The sequence below is a fragment of the Malaclemys terrapin genome, chromosome 18 (genome assembly GCF_027887155.1).
Source record: "Malaclemys terrapin pileata isolate rMalTer1 chromosome 18, rMalTer1.hap1, whole genome shotgun sequence".
Lineage (NCBI taxonomy): Eukaryota > Metazoa > Chordata > Testudines > Emydidae > Malaclemys > Malaclemys terrapin.
The window spans coordinates 4,233,340-4,247,022 of record NC_071522.1 but is presented as its reverse complement, the minus strand read 5'-3'; the positions used below and the strand labels follow the sequence as shown (position 1 = coordinate 4,247,022).

Here is a 13,683-nt window from a genome sequence, read left to right as displayed (position 1 = left end):
TTCATTCAGCTTTGGAGTGAGCACTTCAAGGTCTGTTCTGTCCTCAATTTGCTTCTCTGAGATTCCACTTATGCACTTCCGATCCCCTCCTACCGCTCTAATTGGGCTGGAAGCATAGTTTGTGGTTGCTGCAGTTATTTTGGCCCATATCATCTACACAACATCATTTGGGGCTTTGGGTTTCTTAATCAGCTCCTCTCCTCCTAAATTTACAATCTATGGTCCTTTTTAAAATTCACACTTCTACAGCTCAGGCCGAGAGGCAGCAGTCTCTTGCATTCTGCTGTACATCTTCAGAGGCTCCCAGAGTGTTTGTTTTGAGACCAGGGCTGCAAACTGTATTCCCAGCAGGAGGTCAGACTAGAGCATTGCAAAATCTCAGCCTTTTGTCCTGATGCAATCGGAATGAGAACAAGTAATTCTGAGATCAGACCACAAATTCTCAACATCTTAAATTGGTTTCAACTGTTCACAGTGTTTTAAGACAGACATGAAAGTATTTAGCAGTCACTTCTGCATCTTTTTAATCCTCTGTACTGTACAGTAAGACATTACATTTCCTTAGGAAATCTGAGGCAGATCTCAGGAAGTGCACCTATTTTATAGTTGGGCAAACACGCAGGATATTCACACTGCAGTGGGGGTACATCCATATGCATTACTCATTAACCCCTCTTCTCTGCCATTAGTGAATTTAGTATGTTTATGTCTTTTTCTCCACCTCATCAACTCGTCAGCTCATTTCTCAGAGTCTCCGTTGCCACACCTCTTTAGTTCCTCTGCTATTGTTTCAACTCTGCAACTGTGTTATCTGCCTCTAAAGTGTTTGGAGAGGCAGCTGGAAGATATAGCACAAAAAAGAAGTTGTATTATAGGAAACTGCGTGATATTCTTGGAGCATTAAGAAGAGTACAGTTCCCCCACACTTCAGCACTCACCAAATGGCACTATCTGGTCTTGTTCTCTAATTCTCAATCAGTTTGTCTCTTGCCAGGTTTTCCCATGCTCTTTACAGATCTGGTTTCAGGACTCCTAATGTTCCCCACAGCACCCATCACAAAAGCAACCAAGGGATGCCCTGCACGAAAACAATCTAGCTAAGGAGGACTGCTGACACCAATACCTGTGCCTCATTTCCCAGGAAATGAACAAACCAGAAGTGAAGGATAATGTTGTAGTTTTGGCTCTGAACTAGAAAGTCCCAGTCCAGAACTGGGAACTGAATCCAGATTTCCCAACAGATTCTCTGTGTGATCTTGAGTCACTTGATTTCCCTGTATCAGTCTTGTCTATTTAAAATATAGGGTTTTTGAGGTAGAGTTCTATTATCTGCAATGGCATGGACTTGTGTGACCGTGGGCACATTCCTTAGCTCTCTGTGCCTCAGGTTACTCCTCAGTGAAATGGCTGTAATACCTACCTCGCAGAAAGCTATGAGATGTTACTGAAGTTTGTACAGATCAGAGACGCTCTGATTAAAGTAGTACAAAACTTTAATGCTGGTTAATGCAATCTATTCCAAAAGAAAGAACTCAAGACAAAAATAATAATAATGATAATAATTTCAACTAGTTTTACAATATTTGAAATCACTTTAGTTTGTCTACTTTCCATCCTAATTATTCTCATGTTGAGATGGCATTAAGACAAAGACACCCACTGATCTAGAGAACAAACATTTCAATCAAAATTTCAAAGATCCATTCCATTGTACTGTAATGTGTTATGGAACTGGTTAAAAAAGCAAACTATAAAGTCTTAGTTATTCAATATTTAATCTAACCTGAAAGCTCAGCAGTCAGTTTGTTACCCACTGAAAGCAGGAGGTCTGAAATTATCCTTGGAGAGTTCAAAGCTGCAGTTAATTCAACATCTCTACTTTGTAAAGCATCAAAATCACAGATTCCCGTAGCGTGTAAGCGGTTTAAAAGAATGACAAACCATTAACTGCCAAATCAAAGCAGCAAACATAAATCCACACAGCTGACAGGAGACAAAGTTGCATTTTGAAGAGTAATTAAATCACTTCGGAATATTTTCCTTGGAACTTTGGTCCAGAACAATGTGTGGGTGTGAGGGTGAGAGTGTGGAGTTGTAAGAGAGAGAGAAAAGAGACAAAGAGAGAAAGAGAACATGTGTCTCACACACAAGAGAAATTCTAACTATCCAAAATGCGCTGACAAGCGTTGGTCAAACACACTTTTTAATTCAGAGTTCAGCTAGCCACATCACATTTACCCTCTGAAAGCGTTTCAGTTTGCCCATGTCTTTAGATTTCACATCAAAACTTTAGCAATGAGTAACAGATGAGTGTTATGCTGAAGCTGTCTTGATCTGGGGGGAAGGAGCTGTCCTGATCTGATCACACTAAAAAAAATGCAGTATCTTCTGACTACATAGATTAAAACCATACCCCAGTTTCATGCTGAGGACTTTGCTGAAAAACAAGAATCCAAAGTACAGAATTTCACCCAGATGAAACGCAAAAGAAGTGAAACCCTACCCAAACAGGGCTAGCTAACCTTACCATAGTCTGCTTTACAACATTAAAAGCCTGTTCAAGAGGAAGCATCAAAATACTGAAATGCAGAAAATTCCTTGATTCTCTCATAACTGGTGTCTGCTAACAATGAAACACTTTGTGGGAGCTCTCTCAGTACTACAGGTGGTAACATTAGATATTTGTCTCAAGTGTTTAAAATAAGAGAGAAAATCTGCTGAATTTCGCATTAAAATTGCTCAAAACCTTAGGGCTATAGTTTAAAAGTCACGACCCAAAGGCAATACAAAATGTATGCCAGCTTTCATCCCAAATGCCACAGAAGCCATAGGTTCCATTACAAGACTTGATTGTGGGTAACAGTAGTTAAAGTTCCATTATTTCTTACTAGTTATGGACCAGAGAGCATGCTTATTATTTCATCATAGATGGAGTATGGGTGGCTTTTAGATTGGGGCCTATATTCTCTGATAGCCTACTGGAGGAAAACAACGCAGCGCCAGCATGTAGGCAAGATATTTAAGGTAGAGTTTTGCCTCTGGGTAGAAGAACTAAAGCAGCATATGGCGGATATAGGGTGAAATCCTGGCCCCATTAAAGTCAGTATGGATTTTTGCTATTGATTTCAGTGGGACCCAGATTTCATCCATAGGCCCTTATCCTGCAACCAAATCCATACCGGTGGACACTTGATAGGATTTAATTGCAGGAATAATTGCATGGGAATAAACTGTGATAAACCAATGCAATGTCACTATATGGGTTTATAAAAACTGTACTCAGAAGTAATTCAGAAAAACAGCAACAACAAACACAGGGATTAGAAAATGTTTTGGCTCTGTTGCTGTCCTCCTGATGTGGAAATACTAAATAACTTTTCCATGGTCAAAACGTCGCCAATCTCAATTTAATGTTCACTGTTGTGTTTGTCTATAGAACTATGTAGAAGAGAAAAATTTCACATTTTGTATTTTTTCAGTAAAGTTAAACTCTTCCTCAAATAAATATTCACATTGGTCCCTTAACAGGCTATTTCTGAGGAGAGTTCTGTTCCAATTACTTATGATTTCTTTTTAAATAATAAAGTTGAGATGTTGAGATCTACAAACAGAAAACCAAACAAAATCACCAACTTTGCATTTTAAAAAAAATGTGTTTTGTCATCTCCACATCTGGATTAAAATGTCACAATAAAAAACAGTACATAGGCATCTTTTGGCTGCCTTCATACATCACCCATTGCTCAGTTTCGGAATCACTGAGTAACAAAGAAACAACAACAACAATCTGCTGGTGCTGCTACCACCATGTCATTCACTGGGATATCTTCATGCCATGAAAGGACCAGTATTTTAAAATATACATCTCCAAGATCCAAAAATTTTACAACCGCTCTGCCCCCCACCAAAAATACCAAGTCAGACAGCAGCTGAGAGCAACTGTGTGTGTGTGTGTGTGTGTGTGTGTGTGACTTTGAAACTCAAAAGCTGCTTAAAAGATTTATGAAATCTTTTGTTAAAGACAAATCCTACATCTGGACTGACCGCTTGCTCCCCTGATCTCGGCCAGATGTGATTTCAAATGACAAAGTTATAAGCCTCTGAAAATCATGGTTTATACTGAAAACGGTTCTATTTTTCATAACTGTATAAACCTTGATTTAACTATTGTTTATAAAACTCCACCCTTTGTCTTGACACTGGAATCTGTCTCTACCACACGTGACTGCTAACTTGTATATGACTGCTCACGCGCACACAGCTGGGCACTCACTGGCTTGTTATGAGAGGGTGGCTCACTATTGCCAGGCTTTGCACACCAGTTGTCTTATGAATCCTGAATTGTTGCATCCGTTTGTTATTGTAGGATTTCTCATATGATGGATGGCCTTCTTGCACAGATGATGATGTTGTTTTTTTAATTTGCTTTGGGAAGAAGGAAGAAAAAACCCACGGAAGTAGTGAAAAGATATTTGTTGTAAAAGATGTTGTGGAGAGACATTTGCAAATGTGTAAGAGAAGTAGGTAATGTTTCTTATCTACTGACCTCAACAGTGAGCCTCTATTAATATGCCACGAATGGTGTCCCTAAAGCACAGCATGCATGTTCCGGAGTTAGTGGCAGATTACTATTAGCCTTATTTTATCACTCCGGTCATGACAAAGAACAAGAATGAGTTCCTTTCCCTCGCCTTAGGGCACACAAGTTTAAATTTCTTTTCTTTAAAACAGAAAAGAGACTGTTTTCCTCTTGGCAACAGACCACATTAAGAGAGGCCCCATTTTCATACTAACAGAAGGGAAAAATAAAACCCAGGCAAACAAGATCCAATCCTCAGGACCCTGTGTGCCCACTGGGAGCATCTTTAATAATGTTTCATTTCCGTGTGTGTAAAGATTAAGCACTTCACTGAAGAGATTCCTCCTCGCGCAGCACCCACAACTCAACATTCAGATGACACCACATCAATTGTCATTAAACACTTGCAGATGTTCCATTAGAACTAAGAGTTGCTGTTTAAGTTCTTGTTTTTTAATTGAACACAGGTTAAGCCGGTGCAACCCCCATGGAAAAATCTGGGTAAAGTTCAAGCAGACACATAAATATAGAGTAAGGTGATCAGTAAACAAGTGGCAAAGCATGTAAAATTTACACCTCTTTCTTTAGCATCCAGTGGGCATGCAAAATAAGCGTAACTTGCAATCCAACAATGCAAGAAAGGGGGGTGGGGTGTAGCAGGAAAAGCAAGTAAGGCGAGGGGAAGATAAGGGACACCCTCCCACCCAAAACACATTCATTTACACCCTCATTAGTTGTTTTTCCCACTACACACCCACTTCTTTCTACCCTTCAGCACCTAAGCTACATATTAAAGGATGAGGGGTATACATTTACTCAATGGCATTCATGACCAACATTCTAAGAGGAACAACATAGGTGGTGTGCGAAGATACATCCTGCTGTGATGCCACACCTCACAGTCACCATCCTAGCTCCCTCTCCAGAGAGAACCCCTGACCCTCAGCCACTTCCTGCTTGCTAACACACCATGGTCCTTGCCATACCAGACTTCCTGCTGCTCCACCTAAAGAGGTGAGACTCTTGATATGAAGGACGGGCTGATGAAGGTGGAGTAGTTGGGAGGATGTTGTCCAGTCATGAGTGCACACTTACAGATGTACCTGTGTGGGAAACATTTACATTACTGGAGGCTCTTAATGCCTTGTATGACAGTGGGAAATTAAGGCTGTTTGTAAACCAACCCTCCAAAACTCAGCAGCTGTTTATGCAAACAGATAACAGAGTAATGTTAAACCAAAACCCCTAAATAAAAACAAAGACACAGACCAACATCTCTCTCCTATGTTCCATTGAGCAGCTCCAATCATTATCAGAAGGCAAATCAATTAGCAACAGCTGCCGACAGCTATCCAAAACCAGGCCTGAACAGCTTAACTGGAGGATAGCTATTAAAATCACACAAAGCACATAATGGTTTTATTCTTGAGCAAACCCACAATATCACATTCCATGGCTCAGAATAAGGCGTAATGCCATCCTTAATCAAAAGGTCTTCCAATGTCCAGACGTTTGCTAATTTCCATTGCACCCTTACATCTCCTGCTTGAAAGACAATGATTGCTATATACTAACGTTATTCAAATTCAGTTTGTTGCTACAAGTACCACCAATTGTTATATCCTTGGTAACCACAGCATTAGCATTATCAAATTATTGTGGTAGTAAAAGAAGAGCGCCTGGTATCCTAGATACCGATCATGCCACTTCTACCAATAACACAAGGTTGAGATTATGTCTTGATTTTGGGGCTGTAGGAATTCTAGTGCTGGGCGGAGTGAGGTTTGCAATATTTATTAATGATGCGTCAGGAATTTATGGTGGGAGGAGCAATCTCTTCTGTGCACTCAATTTTTTTTTAAGATGAGAGAAAATTCATTCACTGTCAAATATTTCAGCCATATTGTTCAGCTTTGTTTGTTTGGGGGTGGGGGTGTAAAGGGTTAGATAATGCATGTGCCACTATGTAACATCTCTACAAGACCTACTGGTATTATTCCAATTATCCCAAGGACAGGCAGCAACGGCTACTGTTGAGAAAAAAGAACCCAAAGCAATTTCTGAGTTCTGTTTAGAATGTTGCCAGATGCACCCTAAGTAATTAGGGTGATGGCTGCTATAGAATAACCTTAGCGACATGGGGTGGAATATTCACCTAGTCATAGTTAAAGTGGCTTGTTCCAGTTACAGTTAATCCAGAAGTTTCACATAAGAACATAACTGATTTCAGAGGATTATAAATGTTACAGCTGGCAGCTGTAGGACTTCCTTAATTTGATGAAAGGAAGGATGGCCCAATGCATAGGGCGCTAGCATAGAACTTGGGAGATGCAAATTCAAGTCCCTGCTCCACTTCAAACTTTCCATGTAACCTTGGGCAACTAACTTGTCTCTCTGTGACTCAGTTCCCTATCTATAAAATGAGATAATGCTACTTCCCCACCAGGGTGTTGTGATAACATTAACATTTTGTGAGGATTAAAGATTGTGTAGATGCTCTGTTACAGGGGTTGGATAAGTACCCAAGACAGATCATTTGTTTAAATTTATAAGCGGTAAACATCCAGAACCATCAGTGTGTTGCACAGTCATTACCAACCACCCAACTTGGATGGATCAAAACACACACATTTAGCCCCATTTCTTTTCCTTAAGAACTGTCCATTCTATGCAACAGCCTGTCCTATGTGAGATCAGTCATATTGTCTGGCATACTGCACAAGTACTATTTTATCCTTACAATCGTTATTTATTATTATTTTATGGCACCAACAAATACACTAAGCTCTTTACAGAAAATACAAAACAGAAAAACAAACTCACCACTGGTTGCCACCCCTTTGGATTTTCATGTTTCTTTTGTACTTAAAAATCCAAAAAACAAAACCCCTTCAGCATTTTCCTTCCAATAACAATAACTTTAAAAAGAAAATTTTGCATCTTCTGTATCTCTGCCAAGCTCACTACAAGGCACAAGATTCTTCCAGCTAGCACATTCTAATTCCATATGTATATAGGTCTAAACGAACACTGTTGGTTAATAGTCAACATGGATAGTGCTGGCGAACACATCGGCTTCAGTACACATACCAAACAAGGTCTGATCCTGATCTCATTTAAATGTAAGAGTAAGACAGAACTTCGCACTGATCTTTTGAAATGTTTTAAAAAACTTGTTTTACCACGACTATTTTCTTCTCCCACTGAGCAATGATCAAAATGTAATGATAATTACTCTGCACGTTTACATGGGCCCATCTCTGTAGCAATACTAGTACTGGTATAATGAGTCCACCCTGGGTGTTCAGAAAGGACCCCAGATATCTCTCTAACGAACACAAAACCAGGACCCAATCTGTTCTATTATTTGTTGTGAGCAGGTGAAACTGTGCTACAGGCTTTACAGAACAAGGCATAGTCTCTGCCCCGAAGACCTTACAATCTTGGCAGTTGAGTCAACTACTCATAAAGAGGATAGACTCAGGTCTAAGGCACTAGACTGCGACTCCGAGGGTCCAGGTTCAATTCCCAGTTCTGCCACACATACCCTATATTACCTTCACCAAGTCACAATCTCTCTGCGCCTCTGTTCCACATTTGTAAAATTATCTTTGTCTGCCAAGCCTAGACACCTCTCTGGGGCAGTTGTCTCATTCTGCATGTTCGTACAGCCTCTAGCACAATGGGTCCTTATCTCTGTTGGGGCATCCAGATGCCATGGGACTATACATTTTCTAACAAAATTAGGGCCTGCAAGGTGCTGCACACATGCTAAGTGCCCTCAGCTCCCACTGGTGTAGAATCGGGCCCCTGTAATAAATGGTACTTATAAGAAAAACAGAAAGTTTGTGCATTTCTGGATGAGTCACATCATTAAACCTACTATTTAAAAACCCGCCTATTAGACCAGGAAACTTTTAACCATCTGGACTAGAGGTTATAAATCTGCTGTTTAGAAATTTTATATCCTGTCATAATTGCCCTTATAACTTACAAGTACGTTCTCCGTTAGCCATAGATTAAACTTTCTCCAAAGCTACATCACATCTGTTTAGTTTTGAAAATATACAGCACAAGCTTCAATTACTTCACATGCCACACAAAGACAAGCCAGAATAGCTCAGGGTTTCTTGGGGTAAGATTTTCATATCCAGTAATCTTTTTATTTAATGTTTTCTCACAATCTAAGAGATGGGAGGGCAAGTCAATGCCACCTCCCACTTTTACAGCTCCCCCACAATCTAAATATATTAAAGGGGAATTGTTGTTGTGTTTTTAAAGAAAATATGCCAGATGTAATTCCCACCAGCTAAAAATTCTCCGTTTTCTGTAGGGAAATGCCAGCTACTAATTGGAACCATCTTCCTCTCATGCACCAATAGGAAGAGGAGCTGCAAACTGCCTGGAAAAGCTGATGCTAGAGATAACTTTTCAAAAATTGGAATGGGAATTGGAACTTCAGTTTCTCTAAAGGATGAAGCTGCCCTCCCACTCCATCTTGTTAAAGAAGGCCATGATCCTGCATGCGTGCGCGCACACACACAGGCTTAGCTTTATGCACAAGTAGCTCCCCTGACTTCAACGTGCAAGAACTGGGGACTTCAATGGGACTACCCAGGTCATCACGTTAAGCCTGTTGTCTATCCATTTGCTGGATCAGGACCTTAGTGACAAGTTCGACAGCAGATGAGCGCAATTCAGAATTCTAGGTCCCAACACACATAAAATTATATTTGGGAAGAGGGCATCAGACTTGCAACCCAGACTCCACCGGACAGTCTCTTTACAATGAAGCTTTCACCTAAAGAATTCCAGCCAGTGTGGAATTCAAAGACCCTTAGCGGAGATAGAAGAGGTCTGTCTGGTTGCATGGTGACAGAGGGCTTCTGAATCCAAACACTGAACTTAACTCTGGAGACAAACACCTTTAAGAGGTTTGAAATCTGGATTGGATGCCTTGCAGCTCAGGCCAATCTGGAATTTATAGGTAAGAATTTTAATCAAAGCCCAGCTGGAAGTCTTCAATTGGGAAACTGCTCCCATTCCAAAGTGCACAAAATTATTTTTTTCTTCTGTAAAGAGTAAACAACCACTGTTGTAGAGGAGCCTCTCATCACAGGGCACAGAAGTAACCATCACTTTCAGATACTCAGGTGTAGTTATATTCTAAAAAGATGCCTAAAAACGACACTGCAGGGCTCCTTATTCATTTGCTTTCAATGGCTTTCAGAGCATATTATTTTTAGCTTTGTAAAGAGCAAATTTTCTTATCTGCCAGTGCTGCATACTCAAACCAGAATCTTCAAATCCAGTCTTGGCCATTCTGCCTCTCACAAACTCCAGCCTCTGGGTCTGTCAGTGTTTTATTGTCTGATCGTTGTCTGTCTTTTAGATTAAACTACTCGGGATATGGACTGTCTGCATCTTGGACAGCATCAAGTATTTCATCCACACTTAAATAAACAGTGGTAATTAATAGCGCCATTTGAATCCAGCTGATGTTTTTGTTGATAATTCATAATGCAGGCTAGAATCCCGCTCACATCCCTGGAGCTGAATTGGCTCTGTAAAACTAACAATAACCAAGGGCCCAGTCCTGCAATCAGATCCTTTAAACCTGCATAGAACCCCAGTGAAGTTAATTTACCCCATCTAGGTGCCACTGTTTGCCAATGTGCCTCAAATTCCAGGTCTGGGGCTTGGATTTTTAATACTAAATTATATCTGCTCACTTCACTGGCAAACACAGCCAGGAACTAAGATGTTTATCAAGAAAATACCATTTTTATATAATGACTTTTCTAACTCCAAACACCCACACCATAATTCCTCCCTTTCCCCTTTCCACACCACTTATGGAAAGTTTACTTTTTGCTTATATATGAAAAACATACACATTCGGTGCAAGCAAAGATTCTGTCCCACTCCCCTAATGAAGGGCAAGCAAAGATTCTGTCCCACTCCCCTAATGAAGGGCAGTGGATTTTATTTTTTCACATATATGCAATTTGATAAAACATTATTTACACATCCCTCCTAGATATGGCTTATAAATTGACATCTGATTTAAACACAGCAAAATCAGCAGTAGGCCTTGATATTAAAAAACATAAAAACATTCCTTTTTTTACACACCATCTAACCTTGACTTATTTCTTCTAGAAGGATCATAAAAGCCAACACAAACCAACAACCGCCAGTACTTTGAAACTGTAAAATATTATACACATGCATTAGTAATTCCCACCTATCAGTGACTTATCCAAGGCCTTCTCTACACAGAAACATGCACCAATTTACTTTAACCAGTGCAATCCCTCATGTGGACATTCTTATTTCAGGTTAGCTGAGACCTGTTTCTAATCAACTTCAGCTAAGGCCAAATAAGTCTGGTTTAAACTAAACCAAGAGTACCCACATAGCCTCTGACATCAGTTTAGCTAAATCAGGTTGAAATCATATCTTAAAATGGTGATGACTGTGTATAGACAAGCCCAGAGTCTGAAGAGCAACCCTGTGCCAAAGTGATGGGCAATTTTAAATATTGTCTAACCTTACAACTAACTCATTCAGATGATTACTCTAGGGTTACGACTATGAGCGTGTCAACCAGTTTTACTGACTAGACGTTTAGAACAATTTGTCTGCAGCCACAAATTCAAACCCTACAAACTGGGAGTTTAGTAAATATTATTTTACACTTCAGATGTGTCTCTCACCCACTAAATGCTGTGGGATGTTCTACTGACCATTACTGAAATCGTATGCTATGTTTTTCAGCGCAGTGATTTTCCAGCATTAAGACGGTAGGGATGCAAAACATTAACTGCGGTTTTATACGCGAGTTCCATTTTCCTTTAACAAGAGGGGCTTTTGAGGGATGCAGCACTGCATCCCCACGTCACCCCTGTGGCATTGAAATCACTCCATCACCCTACCCTCCTCCTGCCACGTCCATGTACAAAGGGAAACAAAGAAAGGATCCCTTCCTGAAATCCCACATAGATAGATGTGAACCTTCTACATCCCTAAGTTTAAAGCAGGCAACTCCCATAGACCATTATGGTGGTGTCACATTTGCAACTGTCCCGAAAGCAGATGCAGCCAAAACTAGGAGGGAGCTTTGTCCAAGTGCCCAGCCCCCCAGCCGTTCCCCCAAGCGGCCCATCCACATCTGGAGTAAACCAGGAAGGACAGAGACTTCTCTTCTCCCCCACCAGCTCTCCCAACAGCCAGCTGCACCCCCGGGCATGCCAGGGTCCAGGGCCGGCTCCCAGCTCCCATGCAGGGGGTTGCCCGGACTGCACCCCTGGGAGGGGGACAGGACAGGGCACCTGCTCGCAGGATGCTGCAGCCCCACCTGGACGGGGCTCTGCGGGTCCCCCAGCCGCGGCGACCGGGCCAGGCTCCGCACAACGGGGACCCCAGAGAGCGGCTGCTGCCGGGCCAAGGGGCAGGAGGAGCCGCGGGGGTCCCCTCAGGGCAGCACGAGACCCACAGAGACCCGGCTCCCGACAGAGCTCGGGCCGCTGCCCCCGCTGGGAGCCGGCTGCTCGCTCGCCCCGGGGCTGCTCCCCGACAGGCGGCGTCAGCCCCGGCTCCCCTCGCCCCCAACCCCCTTCCCCTGGCAGCCGGCAGCCGCCCCCCTCTTCTTCCTCGGGGTCCCTGGGCCTCTGCGCCCCCCCCCCCCGCCAGGGCTCGGTCTCCCCTCACGGCCCCAGCCCAGTGCCCCCCCTCCTCTGGGCCCCCTGCCCGGCCGGGCCCCCCTCGCCGCCACCCTCCCTCCTCAGGATCGTCCCCCCCTCGCCTCAGCCCCCCCCCCGGCCGGTGCCCGGTCCCCCCTCGCCTCAGCCCCCCCCCGGCCGGTGCCCGGTCCCCCCCTCGCCTCAGCCCCCCCCCGGCCGGTGCCCGGTCCCCCCCTCGCCTCACCCCCCCCCCCGGCCGGTGCCCCGTCCCCCCCTCGCCTCAGCCCCCCCCCCGCCGGTGCCCGGTCCCCCCTCGCCTCAGCCCCCCCCCCGGCCAGTGTCCGGTCCCCCCCCGCCACATTCCTCCCCCCCCCGCCTCAACCCCTCCCCCCCGGCCGGTGCCCGGTGCCCGGTCCCCCTCCCGGCCAGTGTCCGGTCGTCCCCCCCGCCACACTCCCCCTCCCCCCGGCCGGTGCCCGGTCCCCCCTCGACTCAGCCCCCCCCCCGGCCGGTGCCCGGTCTGTCTCGCCCGGGCGCTCTCACCTTGCGGCGCTTGTCGGCGAAGGGCAGCGCCAGCCAGGGCATGGCCCGCACGGCCTCCTGCCACTGCTGCTGCTCCTGCTCCGCCGACACGAAGACGATCTCGAGCCGCTGCGCCCCGGCCCCGGCCGCCTCCCCCCTGAAGCGCCCGTAGAAGGCGGCCAGGCTGGCGCCGACCTGCGCGCAGGGGCCGCTCAGGCTGCAGCCGAAGTAGAGCCCGACCAGCGAGACCCCGCGGGAGGCCAGCGCCGCTACCGCCACCTCCTCCCCGTCCGGGGCCACCAGCACCTCGCCCAGCACCTCCGCCAGCGCGCCCGCCATGCCCCCAGCGCCGCCGGCCGCCTCCGCTCCGCTCCGCCCGCACCGAGCGAGCCGCAGCCAGCGCCGGCGGAGCCGAGCCCTGCTCTGCGCCCGGCCTGCCCGGCAGGGGGCGCTGCCGCACAGCACGGCCCGCCGCCGCGGGACGGCCGAGACCGCGGCTCCCTGAGCCTGCAGGGGCTGCTGGCCGCCCGCCCCCGGAGCCTGGCGGTCACGGACCCCACAGCCCAACCCTGCAGCTGGAGAGCAAAGGCACCCCCCCCCGGGATCCCGCCAGCCCCGGCACCCCCAACCCACCCCCTGATCCTGCAGCGGGAGAGCAAACGCATCCACCCCGGGGGATCCTGCCAGCCACGGCTCCCCCAACCCACCCCTCATCCTGCAGCGGGAGAGCAAATGCACTTACCCCGGGGGATCCTGTCAGCCACGGCTCCCCCAAACCCACCCCGATCCTGCAGCTGGAGAGCAAACGCATCCCCCCCCCCGGGATCCTGCCAGCCACGGCTCCCCCAAACCCACCCCTGATCCTGCAGCTGGAGAGCAAACGCATCCCCCCCAGGG

At 45.6% G+C, this 13,683-nt stretch overlaps 1 protein-coding gene across 1 annotated transcript in view; it reads right to left on the bottom strand.

Annotated features, from left to right (window-relative positions):
- The window catches only part of NXN (nucleoredoxin), a 105,527-nt gene extending 92,331 nt beyond the window's left edge, over window positions 1-13,196 (bottom strand). Inside the window, exon 1 of the mRNA XM_054008462.1 lies at window positions 12,808-13,196. Within this exon, the coding sequence (XP_053864437.1) occupies window positions 12,808-13,125 (318 nt within the window). The 5' untranslated portion in view covers window positions 13,126-13,196. The remainder of the gene's footprint in view (window positions 1-12,807) is intronic.
- Window positions 13,197-13,683: the final 487 nt, after the last annotated feature.